At 39.0% G+C, this 27,830-nt stretch overlaps 2 protein-coding genes across 2 annotated transcripts; one reads left to right on the top strand and one right to left on the bottom strand.

Moving 5' to 3' along the window:
* Nucleotides 1-840: 840 nt before the first annotated feature.
* LOC133548899 (cocaine- and amphetamine-regulated transcript protein-like) lies at nt 841-3,058 on the bottom strand. Its single transcript, XM_061893854.1, has 3 exons — nt 2,787-3,058; nt 2,629-2,709; nt 841-1,487 (listed from the first exon to the last, which is right to left on the bottom strand). The coding sequence occupies exons 1-3, from the start codon at nt 3,048-3,050 to the stop codon at nt 1,380-1,382; spliced, it is 453 nt and encodes a 150-aa protein (XP_061749838.1). The 5' UTR covers nt 3,051-3,058; the 3' UTR covers nt 841-1,379.
* A 10,814-nt stretch (nt 3,059-13,872) lies between these two features.
* On the top strand, nt 13,873-25,228 carry LOC133548895 (splicing factor YJU2-like). Its single transcript, XM_061893849.1, has 8 exons — nt 13,873-14,030; nt 18,244-18,344; nt 18,440-18,584; nt 18,658-18,792; nt 21,067-21,248; nt 21,321-21,468; nt 24,783-24,927; nt 25,026-25,228. The coding sequence occupies exons 1-8, from the start codon at nt 14,007-14,009 to the stop codon at nt 25,124-25,126; spliced, it is 981 nt and encodes a 326-aa protein (XP_061749833.1). The 5' UTR covers nt 13,873-14,006; the 3' UTR covers nt 25,127-25,228.
* Nucleotides 25,229-27,830: the final 2,602 nt, after the last annotated feature.

The raw sequence follows: 27,830 nt of genomic DNA, 5'->3' as shown, positions 1-27,830 counted from the left end.
ATATATAGCTATACATATATATGTATATAGTTTCTTAATATTTTGCATTCGCTTTCATACATTTAAAAAAGAATCCCTCAGAAATCACTAAATTCATTATTTATTATAACCCCGAGAGAGACAAGCGGTAGAAAGTGGATGGATGGATAATTTTTAGACTTTTTGTAAATATTTTGCTGCTTATTTGCATGATATATTTTCCTAATTTATTGTATGGTTTTATGTATTCAAGTCAAACAAAAGTTGTACTGCAAACTATTTTCATGGCATTCACAAATATTTGATGTAATTCCATCCATCCATTTCCTACCGCTTGTCCCTTTTATGTAATTGATTCAATTATTTTCTTGACACATTTGTAATATATTGCGATTACGGTACATATTTGTTATTATCTATTAATCTATAACAGGGGTGTGAAAGTCAAGGCCCGTGAAAAAAAATGATCTATGGCCCCCAGGAATTACAAGTGGCCCACGGGCCGCAGCCGCCTGCTGCACCAATACTTCATCACTGTTGGCGCTAGGAATTTTCCAAATGGGGTCCAGGGACCCCATCAAGTCATAAAAAATGTCTGTAAGCGTTTTGAAAACAAATGTAATTTCCTTTTATATCTGACATTCTATATTGTGTTTTGGAAAAAGCTTTATTCATTTAAAAAAATAATACAAAAGAAAAGACATTTTTATGCATATTTGTATGCAGTTATAAACATTCATTGACTTTCTTCTTTCCTTCATGGATCTAAACTTTACCACTGACGCTATTTTTTTCTAAATTTCTATTGTAATATTTCCAGAATATGTTTGTTCTACTTTTGGCCAAACTAAGACAAAAAAAAACAATTGGAAGTTGTCTTCATTCTTTAGTTTTAATGCCATGATTTGTGCACAGATATTATTCAAATGAGTTTGACGCCTGTGATCTATGTAGTATTTCATGTCGTATACATCTGTAAACAATATGAGTTGAATTGGAAAAAAAAAACATAGATTTGAATGTAAGTATTTGTAATTATTGCTACTAATCCAAAAAATGATTCTGTCAATGAAACAACATGCCAACAAAGGATGCGTATAGAAAAAGATCTTCCCTCAGCTTCACACTTTAGGCGATGATAAAATACAGCAAATTGTTTCTTCTTTTAATGAGAAATGTTCAGGAGGCCACACAACCACAGCACCATCCGATGCTATTCTGGCTTTTATAACAACATCAGATGTATTAAACACCAACACTCCCCTTCAACATTTGCAAAAAATCACAACAATTTTAATTTCACTTAAAAAAGAGGCTTCAACAAATGTTTGCTCACCAACCCCCTTTTCTTTTTCTTTCTTTTTTCTTTTTTATGTCAGGACTGTTCTCTTTTTTTTTTTTCACAAACACTTGAGGACATAAAAGTTACAGGAAGTCCCCCTGGGACAGCTGCAGAGCGTGCCGATACGTGCGCCTTTCCGCACGGCACAGGGCTCCCCGGCGTCGCACTGAGATGATGACAAAAAGCAGCAGAAGGAGGAAAATTAGGAGGATGAAGAGAATTATCATCAAACATCACATCGTGCTTCCAAGTCTGCAGCTTCACTCTATCGCAGATTGGTTCAATATTTTTTAATTCCACACTTTCACGCATAAAATGACTGGAGGGACTACAAGCAGAGTATGTGCTTTAGTATCATGGCCACTGATTGGCTCAGCTTCAGCCAGCATTACAATTAGGGATTAAATAAGTGTAAAGGGAATTATCATATGTTGTTTGTTTTTTTAAGTAATTAGAACAATGTTTTTATGCTGTAGCTTTGAAAGTATTTGATCTATAATTAATAAATCCTACTTTGCGGAAAACACAGTTAAGCAGTTAACAGCGATAAGCAAGTGTTTACTGTAAATGAACAGATAAATAAATCCAGAAAGGACTAAACACGACAACAAATATTCACATTATGTTTCATGTTGCATTTTTCTTTTCCTGCATGGGGAGAAAAAAATATTAATGTCATGAAAAAAAAAATACATTGACAGTCACAATGTCATTTAAGACAATAAAAAGCAACATACATGAAGAAAGGGTCTGATTTGGTAATTAGATTAAATTAAATTAAATTAATTGTTGGGTCCCATGTAAAATTTTAACAGATTTTAATGATTTTAACACATTTTAATGTCATTTCATTTCATTGACTTGTATGCTAAAATGTAAAAACACACATTATTTTTTCTATTAAAACATGGATAAATAACTAAATGAATTGGCAGCCACACTGAAATATTGAAGCAAAATAAGAAAATAAATATTTAACCAAATAATTCAATATAATTGAACACATTTTTTAAAGTTTTACACTGAAATGAAAAAAAAACACACACTAACAACTGATAATAAATGAGTTGAGCAAGACAAGAGTTAGATAAAAATCCAATAACTATTGATAGTCATACTGAAATAATAGAAGCAAAGTAAAGTAAGAAATATTTTGATCATTTCATTTCATTGAATTAAACCTCATTTGTCAAAATAAATGAAGAAAGTGAAGAAATGGGACTGCAATGAAATTAGGACAGTAACTACAAATCAAATCAAATCAGACTAAATTGAGTCCATGTTGATGAATAATGTGTTGTACTTACCGATGGAAGCCAGCCAAGCTTCTTCTCAGACGGCATCTCTTTGTTCCTCAACTTCTCCAGGACTTCTTGTAAAGCATCAATCTGCATTCAAAAGACATTTGCCAAAAACCCAACAACAACGCCAACCCCATTGTGTTTTTAATGAGCCATCATCTCACCAGGTCTTTTTCCTGCTGTCTTTTCAGCGGGAAGTCCAAGGAGCGCGTCTCCATGGAGGCGTCCTCGGCCCGAGTCAGCCGCAGGAAGTGGCTGCAGCAGCAGACCGCCACGGCGAGGAGGAGGGCTCTGCTGTTGACCATGGTGCTGCTGACGGGAAGCTTTCTAGGAGGCTCTTTATAGGGCTTTCTGACATCATCAGCAGCTGAAATATTGATGGAGACGCTGACCTGGGCTGCCCCGATTGCCACCTTTGGAGGGTCCATGGTGTCCATCGGACATATTGGATGAATGAAATGGTGGGATGAGTCATTGCGACCACAGCCAATATGTCCATAGTCCTGCATGACAGGACAAATAAAGCAGGAAGCAGGCTGGTTAACCCGTATTGACACCAATCTAAAATCCCCACACAATTTCCTCTTGTTGGAAAAAATCCAGTCTTTTTCAAGTAGTGGGGCAGATCTCCTTTGGGTGGCGCATGTGACCCCGGGAACAAGCTTTATCAGTATCATGAGTCAAACTGCGCTTCAAAAAACTGCGCTACTAAACCTGTTCATTGCAGCCATTAATCCTGACTTCCTCATTTTGATTAAAAAACATCAGCACAAATTGCTTTATTTGTTTTTTGTGTAAGTAAAAGTGGTTCTATATTGTGCTATTGAGTTCATATTTGGATTCATTATTATATATTATATATAGTTTGGGGACGGTGTGGCGCAGTGGGAGAGTGGCCGTGCGTAACCCGAAGGTCCCTGGTTCAAATCCCACCTAGTACCAACCTCGTCACGTCCGTTGTGTCCTGAGCAAGACACTCCTGATGGGTGCTGGTTGGCGCCTTGCATGGCAGCTCCCTCCATCAGTGTGTGAATGTGTGTGTGAGTGGGTAAATGTGGAAGTAGTGTCAAAGCGCTTTGAGTACCTTGAAGGTAGAAAAGCGCTATACAAGTACAACCCATTTATCATTTATTTATATTTCATTTAAATATTCTATTACAGACTAAAAACAATGTCAATAAAGCTATTCTTTGTTGTAAGGTGATCCATATTTTTTTTGTTTATTTTTTTTATGTGAATGAGGGTACAATGTTATGCAGAGGTGTTCTTATAACCATTTTATACATAAATGATACTATTTGTAGTCACAGTGTAGAGTGTAGGGTGCACAAAATGTTTTTTTGAATCCGCAACAGGAAATAACTTAGAAGCACTGGAATCTGGAATAACCTAAAGGCAGTCGCTTTGATGTACAACACCCAAAAGCAGTGAAGTCGTCACCTTGTGTAAATGCTAAATAAAAAGAGAATACAACAATTCTTTTTAAACTTATATTCAATTGAATAGACTGCAAAGACAAGATACTTAACGTTCCAGCTGAAAAACTTTATTATTTTCTGCAAATATTAGCTCATTTGGAATGTGGTTAAGTTTGGTTATCAGCACTTCAGTCATCAACAATGGTATCATGTGAGAAATGGTTACCATGAATTGATTAACGTGGAAGTTGAAAAACTTATCTGGGTGGTACCATTTAGTGGTCAATTCTAGGGAATATGTACTGTACTGTGCAATCTACTAATAAAACTTTCAATCAATCAATCAATGGACATTGAAACAGTGTAGGTGTGACTTAGTAGGATATGTACAGCCAGCAGAGAACATAGCATAAGAACAAGTATCCACATTTGATTATTTACATTTGATTATTTGCAATCTGGGGAAGTGGGATGTCGTGGGAGGGTGTTAGTCTAGGGTTGAAGTTGCCTGGATGTGTTCTTTTAGAGCACTTTTGAAGGAGGATAGAGATGCACTTACTTTTACACTTGTTGGGAGTGCATTCCACATTGATGTGGCATAGAAAGAAAATGAGTTAAGAGCTTTGTTAGATGGGAATCTGGGTTTAACGTGGTTTGTGGAGCTCCCCCTGGTGTTGTGGTTATGGTGGTCATTTACGTTAAGGAAGTAGTTTGACATGTACTTGGGTATCAGGGAGGTGTAGCGGTTTTTATAGACTAGGCTCAGTGCAAGTTGTTTGACTCTGGCCTCCACCCTGAGCCAGCCCACTTTGGAGAAGTGGGTTGGAGTGAGGTGGGATCTGGGGTGGAGGTCTAAAAGTAACCGGACTAGCTTGTTCTGGGATGTTTGGAGTCTAGATTTGAGGGTTTTGGAGGTGCTGGGGTACCAGGAGGTGCAAGCGTAATCGAAGAAGGGTTGAATGAGAGTTCCCGCTAGAATCCTCAAGATGCTTTTGTTGACCAGAGAGGAGGAGGAATCTCGTTCTTTGGTTGACCTTTTTGATGACCTTGGTTGCCATTTTATCACAGGAAAGATTAGCCTCTAGAATGGAAGCTAGGTAGGTGATCTCATCTTTCCTGGTGATAACAATGTCACCCACTTTTATAGTCAAGTCACTGACCTTCTTAAGTTTAATATGGGATCCAATTAGGATGGATTCCCTTTTACCTAAGTGTATGGATAGCTTGTTGTCAGCGAGCCTGGTGCAAATATTGAGGAGTTCAGCACTGAGGATTTGTTCCACATGTGACTTGTCCTTGCCGGATACCAGCAGGGCCGAGTCATCCGCAAACAGGAACAATTGACAGTGTCATGCTGATGGCATGTCATTGACCTATATTAGGAACAGTAAAGGTCCTAGTATTCTGCCTTGGGGGACTCCACAGCTTACTGAGAGGGGAGGGGACATGGTGCTGTTCACCTCTACCACCTGTTTCCTCCCCTCCAAGTAAGATTACATCCAGCACCATGAGGTTTTATCCAATCTGATTGCTGTGAGCTTATCCAAAAGTATGGCGTGGTTAACGGTGTCAAAGGCCTTCTGAATGTCCAGCAGTATTTATAATGTCCAGCATGACCATGCCACGGTATTTATAATGTCCAGCATGACCATGCCGCAGTATTTATAATGTCCAGCATGACCGTGCCGCAGTATTTATAATGTCCAGCATGACCATGCCACAGTATTTATAATGTCCAGCATGACCATGCCGCAGTATTTATAATGTCCAGCATGTCCAGCAGTATTTATAATGTCCAGCATGACCATGCCACAGTATTTATAATGTCCAGCATGACCATGCCGCAGTATTTATAATGTCCAGCATGACCATGCCGCAGTATTTATAATGTCCAGCATGACCAGCAGTATTTATAATGTCCAGCATGTCCAGCAGTATTTATGATGTCCAGCATGACCATGCCGCAGTATTTATAATGTCCAGCATGTCCAGCAGTATTTATAATGTCCAGCATGTCCAGCAGTATTTATAATGTCCAGCATGACCATGCCACAGTATTTGTAATGTCCAGCATGTCCAGCAGTATTTATAATGTCCAGCATGACCATGCCACAGTATTTATAATGTCCAGCATGTCCAGCAGTATTTATAATGTCCAGCATGACCAGCAGTATTTATAATGTCCAGCATGTCCAGCAGTATTTATAATGTCCAGCATGACCATGCCGCAGTATTTATAATGTCCAGCATGTCCAGCAGTATTCATAATGTCCAGCATGACCATGCCGCAGTATTTATAATGTCCAGCATGTCCAGCAGTAATTATAATGTCCAGCATGACCATGCCGCAGTATTTATAATGTCCAGCATGTCCAGCAGTATTTATAATGTCCAGCATGTCCAGCAGTATTTATAATGTCCAGCATGACCATGCCACAGTATTTATAATGTCCAGCATGACCATGCCGCAGTATTTGTAATGTCCAGCATGACCAGCAGTATTTATAATGTCCAGCATGTCCAGCAGTATTTATGATGTCCAGCATGACCATGCCGCAGTATTTATAATGTCCAGCATGTCCAGCAGTATTTATAATGTCCAGCATGTCCAGCAGTATTTATAATGTCCAGCATGACCATGCCACAGTATTTGTAATGTCCAGCATGTCCAGCAGTATTTATAATGTCCAGCATGACCATGCCACAGTATTTATAATGTCCAGCATGTCCAGCAGTATTTATAATGTCCAGCATGACCAGCAGTATTTATAATGTCCAGCATGTCCAGCAGTATTTATAATGTCCAGCATGACCATGCCGCAGTATTTATAATGTCCAGCATGTCCAGCAGTATTCATAATGTCCAGCATGACCATGCCGCAGTATTTATAATGTCCAGCATGTCCAGCAGTAATTATAATGTCCAGCATGACCATGCCGCAGTATTTATAATGTCCAGCATGTCCAGCAGTATTTATAATGTCCAGCATGTCCAGCAGTATTTATAATGTCCAGCATGACCATGCCACAGTATTTATAATGTCCAGCATGACCATGCCGCAGTATTTATAATGTCCAGCATGTCCAGCAGTATTTATAATGTCCAGCATGTCCAGCAGTATTTATAATGTCCAGCATGACCATGCCGCAGTATTTATAATGTCCAGCATGTCCAGCAGTATTTATAATGTCCAGCATGTCCAGCAGTATTCATAATGTCCAGCATGACCATGCCGCAGTATTTATAATGTCCAGCATGTCCAGCAGTATTTATAATGTCCAGCATGACCATGCCGCAGTATTTATAATGTCCAGCATGTCCAGCAGTATCTATAATGTCCAGCATGTCCAGCAGTATTTATAATGTCCAGCATGTCCAGCACTATTTATAATGTCCAGCATGACCATGCCGCAGTATTTATAATGTCCAGCATGTCCAGCAGTATTTATAATGTCCAGCATGTCCAGCAGTATTTATAATGTCCAGCATGTCCAGCAGTATTTATAATGTCCAGCATGACCATGCCGCAGTATTTATAATGTCCAGCATGACCATGCCGCAGTATTTATAATGTCCAGCATGTCCAGCAGTATTTATAATGTCCAGCATGTCCAGCACTATTTATAATGTCCAGCATGACCGTGCCGCAGTATTTATAATGTCCAGCATGTCCAGCAGTATTTATAATGTCCAGCATGTCCAGCACTATTTATAATGTCCAACATGACCATGCCGCAGTATTTATAATGTCCAGCATGTCCAGCAGTATTTATAATGTCCAGCATGTCCAGCACTATTTATAATGTCCAGCATGACCGTGCCGCAGTATTTATAATGTCCAGCATGTCCAGCAGTATTTATAATGTCCAGCATGTCCAGCACTATTTATAATGTCCAGCATGACCGTGCCGCAGTATTTATAATGTCCAGCATGTCCAGCACTATTTATAATGTCCAGCATGACCGTGCCGCAGTATTTATAATGTCCAGCATGTCCAGCAGTATTTATAATGTCCAGCATGTCCAGCAGTATTTATAATGTCCAGCATGACCATGCGGCAGTATTTATAATGTCCAGCATGTCCAGCAGTATTTATAATGTCCAGCATGTCCAGCAGTATTTATAATGTCCAGCATGTCCAGCAGTATTTATAATGTCCAGCAGTATTTATAATGTCCAGCATGACCATGCCACAGTATTTATAATGTCCAGCATGACCATGCCGCAGTATTTATAATGTCCAGCATGTCCAGCAGTATTTATAATGTCCAGCATGACCATGCCGCAGTATTTATAATGTCCAGCATGACCATGCCGCAGTATTTATAATGTCCAGCATGTCCAGCAGTATTTATAATGTCCAGCATGACCATGCCGCAGTATTTATAATGTCCAGCATGACCGTGCCGCAGTATTTATAATGTCCAGCATGTCCAGCAGTATTTATAATGTCCAGCATGTCCAGCAGTATTTATAATGTCCAGCATGTCCAGCAGTATTTATAATGTCCAGCATGACCATGCCGCAGTATTTATAATGTCCAGCATGTCCAGCAGTATTTATAATGTCCAGCATGACCATGCCGCAGTATTTATAATGTCCAGCATGACCATGCCGCAGTATTTATAATGTCCAGCATGACCATGCCGCAGTATTTATAATGTCCAGCATGTCCAGCAGTATTTATAATGTCCAGCATGTCCAGCAGTATTTATAATGTCCAGCATGACCAGCAGTATTTATAATGTCCAGCATGTCCAGCAGTATTCATAATGTCCAGCATGACCATGCCGCAGTATTTATAATGTCCAGCATGTCCAGCAGTATTTATAATGTCCAGCATGACCATGCCGCAGTATTTATAATGTCCAGCATGTCCAGCAGTATTTATAATGTCCAGCATGTCCAGCAGTATTTATAATGTCCAGCATGACCAGCAGTATTTATAATGTCCAGCATGTCCAGCAGTATTCATAATGTCCAGCATGACCATGCCGCAGTATTTATAATGTCCAGCATGTCCAGCAGTATTTATAATGTCCAGCATGACCAGCAGTATTTATAATGTCCAGCATGTCCAGCAGTATTTATAATGTCCAGCATGTCCAGCAGTATTTATAATGTCCAGCATGTCCAGCAGTATTTATAATGTCCAGCATGTCCAGCAGTATTTATAATGTCCAGCATGACCAGCAGTATTTATAATGTCCAGCATGTCCAGCAGTATTTATAATGTCCAGCATGTCCAGCAGTATTTATAATGTCCAGCATGTCCAGCAGTATTTATAATGTCCAGCATGTCCAGCAGTATTTATAATGTCCAGCATGACCAGCAGTATTTATAATGTCCAGCATGTCCAGCAGTATTCATAATGTCCAGCATGACCATGCCGCAGTATTTATAATGTCCAGCATGTCCAGCAGTATTTATAATGTCCAGCATGACCATGCCGCAGTATTTATAATGTCCAGCATGACCAGCAGTATTTATAATGTCCAGCATGTCCAGCAGTATTTATAATGTCCAGCATGTCCAGCAGTATTTATAATGTCCAGCATGTCCAGTATTTGCCGGCGTCCACCTCATGTTTGATGTGGTTGGTCAGATAAAGAAGGCATGTGTCAGTGGAGTGTTTAGTTCTCAAGCCACATTATAATTTGTACATGAGTTTATTAGTAGCAAGGTATCCATCAACCTGTTCATAAACTACTTTTTCCAACACTTTGGAAATGGAAGTGAGAATAGAAACAGGTCAGTAGTTACCATGTTTTAATTTGCTTCCTTTTTTTATAAAGGGGAGTTACTCTTGCTATCTTGAAATCTTTTGCTACTTCTTGGCCTTGTTTGATTGACAGGTTTATTATGTGTGTGATTATTGGGGCAATGGTGGTTTATTATGTGTGTGATTATTGGGGCAATGGTGGTTTATTATGTGTGTGATTATTGGGGCAATGGTGGTTTATTATGTGTGTGATTATTGGGGCAATGGTGGTTTATTATGTGTGTGATTATTGGGGCAATGGTGGTTTATTATGTGTGTGATTATTGGGGCAATGGTGGTTTATTATGTGTGTGATTATTGTGGCAATGGTGGTTTATTATGTGTGTGATTATTGGGGCAACGGTGGTTTATTATGTGTGTGATTATTGGGGCAATGGTGGTTTATTATGTGTGTGATTATTGGGGCAATGGTGGTTTATTATGTGTGTGATTATTGGGGCAATGGTGGTTTATTATGTGTGTGATTATTGGGGCAATGGTGGTTTATTATATGTGTGATTATTGGGGCAATGGTGGTTTATTATGTGTGTGATTATTGGGGCAATGGTGGTTTATTATGTGTGTGATTATTGGGGCAATGGTGGTTTATTATGTGTGTGATTATTGGGGCAATGGTGGTTTATTATATGTGTGTGATTATTGGGGCAATGGTGGTTTATTATGTGTGTGATTATTGGGGCAATGGTGGTTTATTATGTGTGTGATTATTGGGGCAATGGTGGTTTATTATGTGTGTGATTATTGGGGCAATGGTGGTTTATTATGTGTGTGATTATTGGGGCAATGGTGGTTTATTATGTGTGTGATTATTGGGGCAATGGTGGTTTATTATGTGTGTGATTATTGTGGCAATGGTGGTTTATTATGTGTGTGATTATTGGGGCAATGGTGGTTTATTATGTGTGTGATTATTGGGGCAATGGTGGTTTATTATGTGTGTGATTATTGTGGCAATGGTGGTTTATTATGTGTGTGATTATTGGGGCAATGGTGGTTTATTATGTGTGTGATTATTGTGGCAATGGTGGTTTATTATGTGTGTGATTATGGGGCAATGGTGGTTTATTATGTGTGTGATTATTGGGGCAATGGTGGTTTATTATGTGTGTGATTATTGGGGCAATGGTGGTTTATTATGTGTGTGATTATTGGGGCAATGGTGGTTTATTATGTGTGTGATTATTGGGGCAATGGTGGTTTATTATGTGTGTGATTATTGGGGCAATGGTGGTTTATTATGTGTGTGATTATTGGGGCAATGGTGGTTTATTATGTGTGTGATTATTGGGGCAATGGTGGTTTATTATGTGTGTGATTATTGGGGCAATGGTGGTTTATTATGTGTGTGATTATTGGGGCAATGGTGGTTTATTATATGAGTGATTATTGGGGCAATGGTGGTTTATTATGTGTGTGATTATTGGGGCAATGGTGGTTTATTATGTGTGTGATTATTGGGGCAATGGTGGTTTATTATGTGTGTGATTATTGGGGCAATGGTGGTTTATTATGTGTGTGATTATTGGGGCGATGGTGGTTTATTATGTGTGTGATTATTGGGGCGATGGTGGTTTATTATGTGTGTGATTATTGGGCCGATGGTGGTTTATTATGTGTGTGATTATTGGGGCAATGGTGGTTTATTATGTGTGTGATTATTGGGGCAATGGTGGTTTATTATGTGTGTGATTATTGGAGCGATGGTGGTGGCAGAGTCCATGAGGAATCTGGAGGGGATATTGTCAAGGCCGGTGGTCTTGTTTGGGATGAGCGCGCTCAATTTATTAAACACCTCGTTAGCTGAGAGCATTTCTAAATTGAAATTGTTGTTGACTACTCCTAGCTTTCTGTAGAAGTCTTCAATGTGTTCTACACCAAAACGACCAGAGTGGTGGGACAGCTTGTTTACGAGAGTTGTGGCTATGTTGGTGAAAAAGGTGTTAAGTCTGCTTGCTACCTCCATTTTGTCTGTAACCCTCCTTGATGTTGATGTTGGTGAGTCTGCTTTTAAGTTTCTGGCTGCATCCAGGAAGCTGCTTGTTGGGGATTTTCCAGACCTCATGTGGCTTATTTGTGTTTTCCTCTATTTTGTCATTGATATAATTTTTTTTTTAAGGATTCAGTCAGGTTGTTCGTCTTATTTCTTAATTTATTGCATTGCTTTCTGAGCGTTGAAAGGAGTGATTTGAGGTTATTGTTATTGGGTTGTTTATTTACTTTGGTTTTACACTTTTGGTATTCAAAGTATTTTCTGTCTCTGTCTTTTATGGCAGCTAATAGGTCTGGATTGATCCATGGTTCAGAGCGGGCTTTGATCCTGACTGTTCTCACGGGAGCCATATCATTTGTTGATCCCCCCGGGATCAAAAAAGTACTTTCTATTATATTCTATTCTATTCTAGTATCACTAGGGACGCTGTTTTTAAGTGATCCCAAGCATCATCGTGTGCACAGGGGACCATGCAGTCCCACTCACCTAGTTTTAGGTTGGAATTATCACTGGAGTATGTTTTAAGGGATCTGGATTGAGCTCTTATGTGGCCGTTGGCTTTAGGTTTAGTTATTTTGCGCGTGCAGAAGGTTAGATAGTGGTCACTAAGACCACAGATCATGACCCCACTATTTTTTATGTTCGGCCGGTCTGATGTAAGGATGAGATCTATGGTTGATCAATCAATCAATCAAAGATTTACAGTTATTATACAAAAATGATATTTTAGCACATTTTTATCTTCAGAAGTTTGGGTAGCGTCATTGGATAGATCAACTAATGTCTAATTCTATGTAAAAAAAGAACTCAAACTATATCATTCGCCACCGGTGTAATAGCTCCCTCCATCCACACGGGGCAGCGCTTCCCGTTGTAATAGCTCCCTCCCTCCACATGGGGCAGCGCTTCCCAGTGTAATAGCTCCCTCCGTCCACATGGAGCAGCGCTTCCCGGTGTAATAGCTCCCTCCGTCCACACGGGGCAGCGCTTCCCGGTATAATACCTCCCTCCGTCCACACTGGGCAGCGCTTCCCGTTGTAATAGCTCCCTCCGTCCACACGGGGCAGCGCTTCCCAGTGTAATAGCTCCCTCCGTCCACACAGGGCAGCGCTTCCCGTTGTAATAGCTCCCTCTGTCCACACGGAGCAGCGCTTCCCGTTGTAATAGCTCCCTCCGTCCACACAGGGCAGCGCTTCCCGTTGTAATAGCTCCCTCTGTCCATGCGGGGGAGCGCTTCCCATTGTAATAGCTCCCTCCGTCCACACAGGGCAGCGCTTCCCGTTGTAATAGCTCCCTCTGTCCATGCGGGGGAGCGCTTCCCGTTGTAATAGCTCCCTCTGTCCATGCGGGGGAGCGCTTCCCATTGTAATAGCTCCCTCCGTCCACACGGGGCAGCGCTTCCCGGTGTAATAGCTTCTTCCGTCCACACGGGGCAGCGCTTCCCGGTGTAATAGCTCCCTCCGTCCACACGGGGCAGCGCTTCCCAGTGTAATAGCTCCCTCCGTCCACACAGAGCAGCGCTTCCCGGTGTAATAGCTCCCTCCGTCCACACGGGGCAGCGCTTCTCTTTGTAGCACAAAAAGGTGCTGTCACGCCAAATTTCTTCCCCCTACAAAAACCTTCCCCCCCATTTACTTCCGGGGTCATGATTAATAGACGTTTTGTTAACATTATATTATAAAAATATAACGCTATATTATAAAAATACAGACGTTTTGTTAACGCTATATAATAAAAAAATAAAAAATTAAATAAAAAATAAAAAATTACAAACACAAGCTATGGGATGACGCATTTACTTCCGGGGTCACGTTTCCTCACGTTTCCTCTTACGTCATCCCATAGCTTGTGTTTGTAAATAGTTTTTTTTAATTTAATTTTATTTTTTTAAATATAGCGTTAACAAAACATCTGTATTTTTGTAATATAGCGTTATATTTTTATAATATAGCGTTAACAAAACGTCTGTATTTTTATAATATAGCGTTATATTTTTATAATATAACGTTAACAAAAGGTCTGTATTAATCATGACCCCGGAAGTAAATGAGGGGGAAGGTTTTTGTAGGGGGGAAGACATTTGGCGTGACACCTCCGCCTTGAAGGGACAACCCGGAAGTGTATTTTGAAGTTGGAGCAGAGAACAACAAACGGAGATTATCACTAAACTCCTCACTTTACAAGTCTAACAATGTCGGAAAGAAAAGTATTGAATGTAAGTATGAATCTAAAAGATAGCACTGTCTCGTAATCCTTACAAATAGGTGTGAATAAACTACGCCGACTACCGAACGAGCTAGGCTACTATTAGCTTAGCTTAGCTTAGTTTAGTTTAGCTTAGTTTAGGCTTGCCCAAAAAATGCACAATTCATAGACAATATATCCTCATAGACAATATATCCTCGTAGACAATGTATCGTTGTTGTAAGCACAGTACCAAATTTAATATCAAATCAAATATTTTTAGGAATCATCACTATACAGCAGGGGTCAACAACCTTTTTGAAAGCAAGAGCTACTTCTTGGCTACTGATTAATGCCAAGGGCTACCAGTTTGATACACACTTAAATAAGTAGCCAGAAGTAGCCAATTTGCTCAATTTACCTTTAATAAATGTCTCCATATATATTTTTAAAAAAATAGGTATTTCTATCTGTCATTCTGCTGTACATTTTTTTTCTTTTACGGAAGGTTTTTTGTAGGGAATAAATGATGAAAAAAATCACTTAATTGAATGGTTTAAAAGAGGAGAAAACACGAAAAAAATTAAAATGAAATTTTGAAACATATTTTATCTTCAATTTCGACTGTTTAAAATTAAAATTTCCACTGGTAAAAATGAAAAGAAAAACTAGCTAATTCGAATCTTTATGAAAAATTAAAAGAAATAATTTATGGAACGTCCTTAGTAATTTTTACTGATTAAGATTATTTTAGAATTTTGATGACATGTTTTAAATAGGTTAAAATCCAATCTGCACTTTGTTAGAACATATAACAAATTGGACCAAGCTATATGTCTAACAAAGACAAATCATTATTTCGTCTAGATTTTCCAGAACCAAAATTAAAAAAAAAAAAAATCAAAAGACTTTGAAATAGGATTTAAATTTGATTCTACAGATTTTCTAGGTTTGCCCGAATAATTGTATTTAAATCATAAGTTTGAAGAACTATTTCACAAATATTCTTCGTCGAAAAAACAAAAGCTAAAATGAAAAATTTAACTAAAATGTTTTTATTATTCTTTACAATAAAAAAAAAATACTTGAACATTGATTTAAATTGTCAGGAAGGAAGAGGAAGGAATTTAAAAGGTAAAAAGGTATAAGTGTTTAAAAATCCTAAAATCATTTTAAGGTTGTATTTTTTCTCTAAAATTTTCTTTCTGAAAGTTATAACAAGCAAAGTAAAAAAATAAATGAATTTATTTAAACAAGTGAAGACCAAGTCTTTAAAATATTTCCTTGGATTTTCAAATTCTATTTGAATTTTGTCTCTCTTAGAATTAAAAATGTCGAGCAAAGCGAGACCAGCTTGCTAGTAAATAAATAAAATCTAAAAGAATAGAGGCAGCTCACTGGTAAGTGCTGCAATTTGAGCTATTTTTAGAACAGGCCAGCGGGCGACTCATCTGGTCCTTATGGGCTATCGGGTGCCCGCGGGCACCGTGTTGGTGACCCCTGCTATGCAGTGTACATCCACGACTAAACTACTGACTAAACTATTACCACAACTTGGTTTACTATTTATAAAATATAATAATGTAGGGTTACCTATAACTTGAAATTGGCCACCCGGCCTGAATCCACACTTCCCTTAGTAAACCAAGTTGTGGTAGTAGTTTAGTCAGTAGTTTAGTTGTGGATGTACACTGTATAGTGATGAATCCAATAAACATTTGATTTGATTTGACATTAAATTTGCAAAATGCGGTTGTGCATTTTGCAAATTGCGCCCATTGGTATTGTGCTTACAACATCCTCAATGAGTTTGCAAACGTTGAGCTACGAAAAATAAGGACAACATCTATTACATACCCAATTCTTCCCAAAGTTAAACAAAATACATTTAAAAAAAATATTAATGGAATATACCCTTCAAAGAATGTTTTGAAACTTCAATTTAATTGACATGGAGCTTGATGGCTGTTATATCTGTGTTATATCTGTGGAGCTGGAGAGGCTGTCAATCATCTATTTGTGGAATGTGATACTGTACGTGTGTGTGTGAGAGAGATACTGTACATGCGTGTGTGTGATACTGTACAGGTGTTTGTGTGAGAGTGTACATGTGTGCGTGTGATACTGTACGTGTGTATGTGATAATGTACATGTGTGTGAGAGTGTACATGTGTGTGTGATACTGTATGTGTGTATGATACTGTACATGTGTGTGTGAGAATGTACATGTGTGCGTGTGATACTGTACATGTGTGTGTGTGTATGTGTGTAATACTGTACGTGTGTGTGAGAGTGTACGTGTGTGTGTGAGAGAGATACTGTACATGCGTGTGTGTGATACTGTACAGGTGTTTGTGTGAGAGTGTACATGTGTGTGTGATACTGTACATGTGTGTGAGAGTGTACATGTGTGTGTGATACTGTATGTGTGAGTGATACTGTACATGTGTGTGTGTGAGAATGTACATGTGTGCGTGTGATACTGTACATGTGTGTGTGTGTATAATACTGCACGTGTGTAATACTGTACGTGTGTGATACTGTGTGTGTGTGTGTGTGTGTGTGTGTGTGTGTGTGTGTGTGTGTGTGTGTGTGTGTGTGTGTGTGTGTGTGTGTGTGTGTGTGTGTGTGAGAGAGTTTACATGTGTGTGTGTGTGATACTGTACATGTGTTTTGGGAAGAGCTAAGAAATTGTCTGAGAGACAAGGTTGTGGAGATGTCCCCATTCTCTATAGAAGAGATGAAATTTGGTATTTTTTATAAGCGACTGTAATCTAGAAATGTTTGTCAACATTATTATGCTTCAGGCACATTTTTTTCTACATAAATGTCGATTTATGAAAGTTCAGTTCAGTTTCAGTTTATTTGGAACATGTAATGTTTTAATACAAACGAAATGTAATGCATCACACAATTCCAGTTGTTTCATTACAGCACGTCCGAAAAGGAGTAGGAAAAAGCAGAGCTTATTTAATCCTACCCTTTTTTGTACCATAGCAATGGTATCCAATGTCCTTGTTCTCTGTAACAGAACAGTGAACACATAAATAAATATTATATCGTACAGTGTTTCCACCAGAATAATTGTTATTAAAGGTGGAGTCTCTCCAGGGGACAGGCGGAAGGGGCTGTTTGGGTGTAAGGAACAGAAGGAACAGTGTAAATTGGCCTGTAGCCACCATCACATCTCCATCTCATCGCTGCCTGGGAGGGCAATAGACTACAGACTGTGGTGAAGTAGGCCGGCTTCGTCACATGAGGAATCCTACAATTTTTGGTTGTTTTCCACTCCATTTGCTGAATGGCAATATATACGATATATTCCGTAAAGTAAAAACAAAACACAAAACCGTCCTAGTTACCCGAGATACTAAGTATGACATTATTTTGACTTAGTAAATATTGACTTACTACGACAAAATAATGACTAAGTCAAATTACGACTTACTTACTTAAATAATTGTTTGCAATAAGCGTTTGAAATAAAGAGTTAAAAGTGGGGCCACATGCTGACATACAGTGGGGCAAAAAAGTATTTAATCAGCCAGCGATTGTGCAAGTTCTCCCACTTAAAATGATGACAGAGGTCTGTAATTTTCATCATAGGTACACTTCAACTGTGAGAGTCAGAATGTGGAAACAAAATCCAGGGATTCACATTTTAGGAATTTTAAAGAATTTATTTGTAAATAATGGTGGAAAATAAGTATTTGGTCAACCATTCAAAGCTCTCACTGATGAAAGGAGGTTTTGGCTCAAAATCTCTTTCCTTAACACGGATCAATAGTCATGTCCCCTTAGCAGAAAAACAGCCCCAAAGCATGATGTTTCCACCCCCATGCTTCACAGTAGGTGTGGTGTTCTTGGGATGCAACTCAGTATTCTTCCTCCAAACACGACGAGTTGAGTTTATATCAAAAATGGATACATGGATGATACAACAGAGGATTGGGAGAATGTCATGTGGTCAGATGAAACCAAAATAGAACTTTTTGGTAACCTTTTTTTTCTAGTCATACGCTCAGGCATCCGATTCACTGTTACAAGCTCAGGAATTTTCCTGCATGTTGCACAGCACATTAATAATTTTTTTCCATTATAACATTTCTATGATGGAAAAAAGGCAACATTGAAATTGTGCTCTAAATATGATTAATTGTCCAGCCCTAGACTAAAACTTCATTGTATTGTTGGTTGTTGACTACTTATAGAGATCATTTCCGCATGTCCTCCTTGTTTTACAGAAATACTACCCTCCGGACTTTGATCCGGCCAAAATCCCCAAACTTAAACTCCCTAAAGATCGACAGTATGTGGTCAGATTGATGGCACCGTTCAACATGAGGTCAGTGAAGGTCTCACCGTCCCTATTGAAAACAATGCAGACTTGGGGTGAGTGGGCTGTTTTTTCCTTATTGTTGTTATCATACTCATCTGCAGGTGCAAAACATGTGGTGAGTACATCTACAAGGGAAAGAAGTTTAATGCTCGTAAAGAAACAGTCCAGAATCAACTCTACATGGGACTTCCCATCTTCCGTTTCTATATAAAATGCACTCGCTGTTTGGCTGAGATTACATTTAAGGTGAGTTTTTGCTTTTATAATTGCAGCGAGATGGTGAAAATGTTTTGTTTTTTAATTTTTTTAAATTATTTAGACAGATCCAGAGAACACGGATTACGCCATGGAGCACGGTGCTACCCGCAACTTCCAAGCGGAGAAACTCATCGAGGAAGAGGAGAAGAGAGTCCAAGAGGAGCGAGAAGAGGAGGAGCTAAACAACCCAATGAAGGTAACCATCTAACATCTAGAGTTGTGATGTTCCCCAACAAATTGAGTCATTTAAACAGTTCTTTTAGGTGATCGATGAAAACCCATTATTAGTTCTGAGCCGTGTTTTTGGGTGCCATTTTTTTATGAATTTGCACATTTAGCGTTGGCACTTTCCTTCTCTGCACATGAAGGCTACTTAACTAGCAACTGGACGAGCAAATGAGTCAGCGTTAAAGGAAATATAGCAGCATTTGTGTTCACTTTTTTTTTTTAAACAATACAGTTTTTATAAGAAATGATATATATACCGTATTTTCCGGACCATAGGGTGCACCGGATTATAAAGCACACTGCCGATAGAATGGTCTATTTTCAATCTTTTTTCATATATAAGGCATACCAGATCATAGGGCGCCTTAATGGAGTCATTATTATTATTATTTTTTGTAAATTGAAAACAATTCCTTGTGGTCTGCATAACATGTAATGGTGGATCTTTGCCCAAAATGTTGCATAGTTTGTGTTTTACATATCATCTTCAAGTTGCTTTCTGACAGTCGCTTCCGGTTGCGCCGTTTTGTGGGCGGTCTTATTTACGTGACTCACTTGCAACAGCGTCTTCTCCCCGTCATCTTTGTTGTAGCGGTTAGGAGAAGTGTCAAAAGATGGCACTAACTGTTTTAATGACATTCACACTTAACTTCAATCAATAACGGAGCAGCATCTCCTCATACGGAAACGACAACGACGCCGGAAATGTGTCCTGTGAAAAAACGTCCGACCGAAACTCTCTAAAGTTCCTTAGGTAAATAATGTAAACTCAATACCCCGGTATGTTTTAGCGCTTTAATGGCGAGTTTACTGACAGATATAAGTTAGAACTTTACACTACTATATATTAGAAATGGCGACAGCGCAGGATGAAAGTCACATACCAAGAAGATAGAGAAAAAGAAGAAGCTTATGGACGACTGTGTCTGCATGGACCACAAAACAGAACGCCAGATAATGTGTCTCTTTATACTCACACCATAATAGCACTCCTATGATGAAGCACAGTACAATCCATCAAGTGGTGTGGCTTCATAGCTTACCAAAGTCCTACTAAAACATTTTGATAGATTTTTGAGCGCCGTGTGTAATGTTCTATATTCTCAAGAGAACATAAAAAATGTTGGTGTGTTTACATGAGTCATATTGCAGTTTACATGTATCTCTTATGTGTGACTGCCATCTACTGGTCACATTTATCTTTACACCATGTACCAAATAAAATACCCTGTAGGTCGGTAAGCAAAACCAGAATTATTCCTGTTTGGCGCACCGGGTTACAAGGCGCACTGTCGAGTTTTGAGGGGAAAAAAGGGTTTTAAGTGTACCTTATAGTACGCAAAATACGATTGAGGGAACAGTTGTGTAGAGATGAAGTAGTCTTGTGATTTTTCCCCACACACATATATATGTATATATATATATATATATATATATATATATATATATATATGTGTGTGTGTATATATATATATGTGTATATATGTATGTGTGTGTGTGTGTGTGTGTATATATATATATATATATATATATATGTGTGTGTGTATATATATATATGTGTGTGTGTGTGTATGTATGTATGTATGTATATATATATGTGTGTGTATATATATATATATATATATATATTTTTTATTTTTTTTTTATTTTTTTTTTTAGCTTGGGACTTCTCGATGGCCATGGTTTGGTGACCCCTGTTCTAAACAGTAGTAGTTCAACCAGATTTGGCAGTATAGTTTGTAATCCCATTTTTATTGCGTGCAGATTTTTATTGTAATTTTATCGATACTTTTTGTATCTATTAATGCATTTTATTCTTACTTATTGTTTTTTTTCTTTTTATATTGTTAAAATGATCCACATTTTTTAGGTGAGGGAAAATTCAAACTAGTGATGTCACTGCCAAAGCATGGAAATATGGCACTGCCCTATGGAATGTTTACAATGAAAAGGCTACAAAAAAGTTATAGCCAATATTTGAAAATAATTCCCACCAATAGAATATTGTTTGTGTAAATTAAAGGATTCTGATCTACTTCTTTTCATATAACTGATACTCATGATTGTTTCCTTGGTTTAAAAAAAAACAGCTCGAAAAAGAACTCCAGTGTTTTAAACAGCTCTTTGAAAGGAAGTGTTCTTCAAGATCCAGCTGCCTTCAAAGAGCCATAAATCCCATCTCTACTAACGTCACAAGGTGAATCTATACATTCAGGAGTGAGACTCAGTGGTTTGTGGCCAGGTGTTGGAGAACCGCACGCGGGATTCCAAGATGGAGATGGAGGTGCTGGAAAACCTCCAGGAGCTGAAGGATCTCAACCAGAGGCAGGCTCAGGTGGACTTTGAAAGCATGCTCGGTCAGTACAGAGAGCTGGAAAAGAGAGAGAGGGAGCGAGAGAAAGTGGAGGACGAGCTGGAAACCAAGTGAGTGAGGACTTTTTTTTTGCTTTTTTCTTTGAACAATTGCACTCTCTAAAAGCTCAGTGTGTTTTACAGAGACATGTTGGAGAGAGCCCTCGTCAAAAGACTAAGAGACTCCGACTCTGACGGTGGAGAGGAGGGCAGCAGCAACATCCAACCAAAGAAATCCAGCAGCGATAATCCGACTGATATCCTTACAACTGACAAACCCACCGAAACACAAGTTAGTTTTACTTATTGTTTGGACAAGTAGTTGTAGACCACCTATATGTACAGTATGTATGCCTTCTCATAAATTGAAATGACAATATTCATAGCAGCTCCAAGTTTATTATGGCTAAAATATATAATTTATGTCTATGTCACGGGTACAAGCGGCCGAAATGAGTTTCCCCCGCCGTGTGGCGGCGCTCTCCCTTAGAGATAGTGTGAGAAGCTCTGTCATCCGGGAGGAACTCAAAGTAAAGCCGCTGCTCCTCCACATGGAGAGGAGCCAGATGAGGTGGTTCGGGCATCTGGTCAGGATGCCACCCGAACGCCTCCCGAGGGAGGTGTTTAGGGCACGTCCAACCGGTAGGAGGCCACGGGGAAGACCCAGGACACGTTGGGAAGACTATGTCTCCCGGCTGGCCTGGGAACGCCTCGGGATCCCCCGGGAAGAGCTAGACGAAGTGGCTGGGGAGAGGGAAGTCTGGGCTTCCCTGCTTAGGCTGCTGCCCCCGCGACCCGACCTCGGATAAGCGGAAGAGGATGGATGGATGGATGGATGGATGGTCTATGACAGTTCTCATCCATCCGAGTGGTTGTCATCTCAGGGCATTCAATCCATCACAACTGCACTTTGGGTTGTGTTGGAGGACGTTTCGCCTCTCATCCGAGTAGGCTTCTTCATTTCATGATCATAGACTAAGATTGGTCAGATCTAGTCCAGCGGCTGGTGCCAAAACCCCAAATATTTATACTCCAAAAAGCAGGACGGTGTGCCTGGGCAAGGATGGTTTCGCCATGCCGTAGTGAGAAAAACTACTGTTTTAATACAAAAGAAATGTAAGAATTTTGCAAGGTTGCACCTGCTGGCCATAACGCGTAACTGCACTATTTGTTCATATACTGTAGATTAAAATAGTGTTAATGTATGATATCTAGACTTAGACATAGGGCTGCACGATTATGGCCAAAAATACTTCATATTATTTTCGATCAATATTGAAATCACGATTACTGATGATTGTTAAGTAAAACAGAAGATGTTAACGTGAGGCCATCATGTAATTTGTAATGTCTAATAAAAAGACTACAGATAAAAGCTGTCCATATATTTAAAGACAAATATTTGACTTTTTGTTCGTTAATAGAATCAGCGTGTCATCTTTTTGTCATTAGATGATGCCTTTATCTCTATTTTTACATTTTAATAGAGAGAGGTATTTCTTTTGAAGTTATGTCCATGCACATGTAGATGCTGTATTGGAACAGATCCATTAAGAGTTTGAGCAGAAACATGGCGTATATGAATGTACTCTACACAAGTTTTTAAAGTACTAACTTTGTGACATGAAAAAACCCACAAGTAATGTAATAAAACAGGCTTTTCAAAATGAAAGCATACTAAGAAGTTTGGCTAATGAAGATAAAGTATAATAAAGAAGCTTTGTTCTTCTCTAACAACTCCAAGTGGGTCAGTGCAACAACAACAAAACAGGAGTGACACCTTCACAGCCTGCGTTCAATTGGATGAGATGACCAAACATTGAGCTACTATTGATGTTATCTGAACACTGATACAGTTTGCACTTAAATAAAGGAGGAGTAAACATCCTAGTAAAACAACTAAAGAAGTTGTGACAAGGTTCACGTCACATGTTTCCCCACCTCATTAACTCTCAGTCACAGCAGCTGATGGACGCTGTATTGAGAAAATAAAAGCAACATCAAATAGTTTTCTACCCTGTATACTTTTAGTGTGGGACAAGTGCGCCTGTCTCCAATATTGTCCACACCTGTCGCCATCTAAAAACAGCAGTGCGCACAACGAAACTCCACGGAAATGAAGCGGAAGAAAATGAAGTTAAACCGAGCACTCTGCTCTGTTTACTCTGAGGGAAAATCTCTGTAGCAAATTCCGTGTAGTTTAAAAGTACCAATGATTGTCACACACATACTAGATGTGGCGAAATTATTCCCCGCATTTGACCCATCACCCTTGATCACCCCTTGGGAGGTGAGGGGAGCAGTGGGCAGCAGCGGTGCCGCGTCCGGGAATCATTTATGGTGATTTAACCCCCAATTCCAACCCTTAATGCTGAGTGTCAAGCAGGGAGGTAATGACTCCCATTTTTATAGTCTTTGGTATGACTCGACTGGGATTTGAACTCACGACCTACCGATCTCAGGGCGGACACTCTAACCAGTAGGCCAGTGAGTAGGTATTAGTAGTAGGTATTAGTTGTGTTCCGCCATGTTTTTTCAAGTGGAACAACGCAAGTGTGCATGCGTCAGTGCTGCTTTGACTCTGTTACCAGGAAGTAAGCAATGTTGCCTAAAATGCATTTGTAAATAACCGTTTTTCGGTATTTAAAAATGTAAATGGTATTACTTATTGTCTGGAATTTTACCGCAGTTTATCTTTATCCCGTTTACCTTTGCGTCCCTAAAATAGCATGTACCCTTAATGGGCGTGTTGCGTGCGATTTAGTAAGACTGCGAGTGCAATTGAAAAGTGTTGCAGACCGCCGTATTTCAATGAGGTTTTAGCTTGTACAATACGGGGCATCACCACGGAGACACTCATTTACTGCACATCCTCTTTTCATGTTGCATTTTGCTGTGTTTTCACACAAGCAATAGACATGTACTGTATGTACAGTCCTACATTGCATGTGCCAAGATAGGCTCTTTGGTGAGAGGCTGCACGTTACTCTGCTCAACTTTCTAAAGATTGTTTTTATTTTATAGAATATATATTTTATTTTTTTAAAACAAACATCAGTAACAAAAGTTAAAGGAAAACAAAACCTTTTAATTGAATTTGTTTTATTCAGCCCCGTAAGTCCTCCGGCAGCTATAACATTTTAAAATGATATTGCTGAATAGACTGTCCAATATTTATTTATTTCTGACTGTCCAAAATGTTGACACACATGTAGGATGCAGGATTGTCATCTGTCAATGGTCTGTCTGCGCAGCGCAAGCACTGATCCCGCAGCCGTGTGTGGGACTGTCACTTTGCTAAATAAAAGGCAAAATAGCGCTTGCAAAACGGTGGCCGTCTTAGCGCTGCAAAGCAGAAAGGACCACTGCTTTTATCTACTAACTTACTCTATACTTCACTATTTTTAATACTATGTGTTTGTACCATATGTGTGTATATTTTGTCCGCTGATGTATTTCTAAAAAAGGAAAAAAAAATATCGGTCATTACCGTTCAAGAAGGCTGATACCGATATGTGTCAAATTGCTAAATATCGGCACCGATAATCGGTCGATGTGTGCTTTTCTGGTTGTCATATGTAGCGTAACTTTGCTTGATTTTTGCAGGCCGCCTGTGTGAAGAGGGTGAAGGTGGAGAGCTGGGAGAGGAGTGTGGGCACACTGGTGGGTAAGGGGTCACTGGGATCCCTTGTAGTGCGCAAGAAACCTGCAGTCAACAACACGGCGAGTCCAGCGCAGACATCTGGTGCAGGTATCTCACTAGCAGCTAACAGAAAATGAACTTAAAGGACAGTATATGACATATCACCTTTCTCCATCTCACTGCTCTCACTGTGCTTTTCCATGCAGCTTCAAAGACTTCCAGTGTCAGCACGGCCACACAAAATGGATCGTCGTCTCTCAGCTTGCTGGGCGCTTATTCTGATAGCGATAGCAACGACAGCGAATAAAGACGGAACAGGCATGAAATGGGAGTGCCGCTGTGTACAAATCAAGTAACACTGTCATTTTGTAAATATATTTTAGTCTATAATAAAATTGACTAAGCTGTGGGGTTCTGGAAATGATTTGTACCTGCAGGATATTCACTTTAAAACTGTTAATTAGAAGTGAATAGGATTCATCAATTATAGATAAAATATTTTCATAGCTAGACCATAGAAAAACCTGTGTATAACTTTCTAAACTCACCCGTTGGACACATTTTCACTCTCAATCTAACAGCAATGCTGAGCCAATCAATAGCTGGGATACTAAACAGTGCGCTCTGATTAATACTAAAGCAGCGTATGATATTTTTAGTCGAATTAGCCATTTGTATGCTGAAATGTTTTTAATGTAGGGCCAAAATGATTGAAAAAGAATATCTGCGATGTGGTGAACCACAATATGGCGAGGGACGACTTGTGCGTGGATGTAAGGATGTCATAGAATCCGTCATATTTGATTATTATTGTGTAAATGCTCCAAAGTATTTCACTTTTTTCTACACCAAAATGTATCTATTTATTCTTCATCTCCAGATGTTGGCGGGCTTTACCCTCCACATTTTTCATCCGATTCAAACCGTTTTTTTCAAACAGCCTGTCCGGGAATTGCAGGCTTTCCCTTGACAAATTTCAAAAAATTCCAGATTTCCGAGAATTCCAGGTTTCCGGGGACATTTTTCCCATTCAAAATGAATTGACCATTTTTCAAACTTCCACCATTTCCACATTTTTCAACCGATTCAAAGCATTCCACCTTCAACATATTCCACATATCCTGCACATTCAAACTATCATTTTCCCAATTTAAAAAAAAGTTCCAGGAATTCCTAGAATTCCCAATTTTCAAAATCCTATTTTCACCCTTTTTTCTGTCGACGACTCCTCCCACGTTTTTCAACCCACTTCAACCGTTCCACAGTCAAAACAGTCCTCTTAATCAGGACAAAAAACTTGGTCGTTTTTTTGAACTGGAAAAATTCCAGGAATTCCGTAATACCACTTCTCAATTAAAAATGTTACTTCTTCAAAATTTCTTGAACATTTTGAAAAATTCCAACACATACCATTTCAACTCCTTCAGACCATTCAAGTAATTTATCATTTTCCAAAAAATTCCCTCTTTTCCCAAAATTCCCAAATGTTTATGAAATTTACATTGAAAAGAGTGGGAGATTTTTCAAAATTCCACACCTCCCAAATTTTTCTTCTAATTTAAACCGTTTCAACTTCAAAATATTCAGCCTGTTCAGGAATTGTGTGCTCTCCTTCAACAATTTAAAAAAAATCCCAGAATTCCCAGGTTTTAGGGACATTTTTCCCATTCGAAAATAATTATCCATTGTTCAAACTTCCACCATTTCCACATTTTTAAAACCTTTTCAGAGCATTCCACCTTCAACATATCCCACATATCCTGCACATTCAAACTGTCATTTTTTAAATTTCAAAAAAATTCCAGGAATTCCCAGTTTTCAAAACCCTATTTTCACCCTTTTTTCTGTCGACAACTCCTCCCACATTTTCCCACCTACTTCAACCGTTCCACCGTCAAAACATTCCTCCTAATCAGGACAAAAAACAAAGTTGTTTCTTTAAAATGGAAAAATTTCCGGTTTTCCCGAAATTCCGTAGTACCATTTCTCATTTAAAACTGTTACTACTTCAACATTTCTCGACCGTTTTGAAAAATTCCAACACCAACCATTTCAACTCATTCAGAACATTCAAGTTTATACCTATTAAAAAAAAACAACAACCCTCTTTTCCCATAACTCTTAAATGTCTTTGAAATTTCAGTTGAAAAGAATGGGAGATTTTTCAAAATTCCACAACTCCAAAATTTTTCATCTAATATGTTTCAACTTTAAAATATTCATCCTGTTCAGGAATTGTGTGCTCTCCTTCAACAATTGAAAAAAAAAAACACATTTCCGGATTTCCTAGAATTCCCAGTCTTTAGGGACGTTTGGGGCGGCATGGCATAGTGGGTAGAGCGGCCGGCCAGAAACCTGAGGGTTGCAGGTTTGCTTCCCACCTATTGACATCCAAAAAATGGCTGCCGTTGTGTCCTTGGGCAGGACACTTTACCCTTTGCCCCCGGTGCCGCTCACAATGGTGAATGAATGCTGGATGAATGATAGGTGGTGGTCGGAGGGGCCGTAGGCGCAAACTGGCAGCCACGCTTCTCTCAGTCTACCCCAGGGCAGCTGTGGCTACTGATGTAGCTTACCACCACCAGGTGTGAATGTATGATGAGTTCCCACTTCTCTGTGAGCGCTTTGAGTGTCTAGAAAAGCGTGATATAAATCGAAGTTATTTATCCCATTCCAAATGAATTATCAATTTTTCATCCTATTCAAACACATTCCACTCATCCGGCACATTCAAACTAACACTTTCCCAAGTTCCAAAGCAAATTCCGGTTTTCCTGGAAATTTTAACTGTTCATCATTCAAACTACTCTTACATTCATACTACATTCTATTTTGTTTTCTTGTATAAAACCTTTCATTGTTATATCCCCCTTTTTTATCACACATTTTTGTTTGGAAAACATTGCATATTCTTATGACCAAAAGGTGCTTGCTTTTTTTATTTTATCAAAAAAATAATATCGTTGTTTAGGTCTACAGCTGTTGGAAACAATATGCTTTTATTTTGTGAA

The sequence above is a fragment of the Nerophis ophidion genome, linkage group LG03, assembly GCF_033978795.1.
Source record: "Nerophis ophidion isolate RoL-2023_Sa linkage group LG03, RoL_Noph_v1.0, whole genome shotgun sequence".
Taxonomy (NCBI): domain Eukaryota; kingdom Metazoa; phylum Chordata; class Actinopteri; order Syngnathiformes; family Syngnathidae; genus Nerophis; species Nerophis ophidion.
The sequence above is the reverse complement of the archived record's forward strand: the minus strand, read 5'-3'. Positions and strand labels throughout refer to the sequence as shown.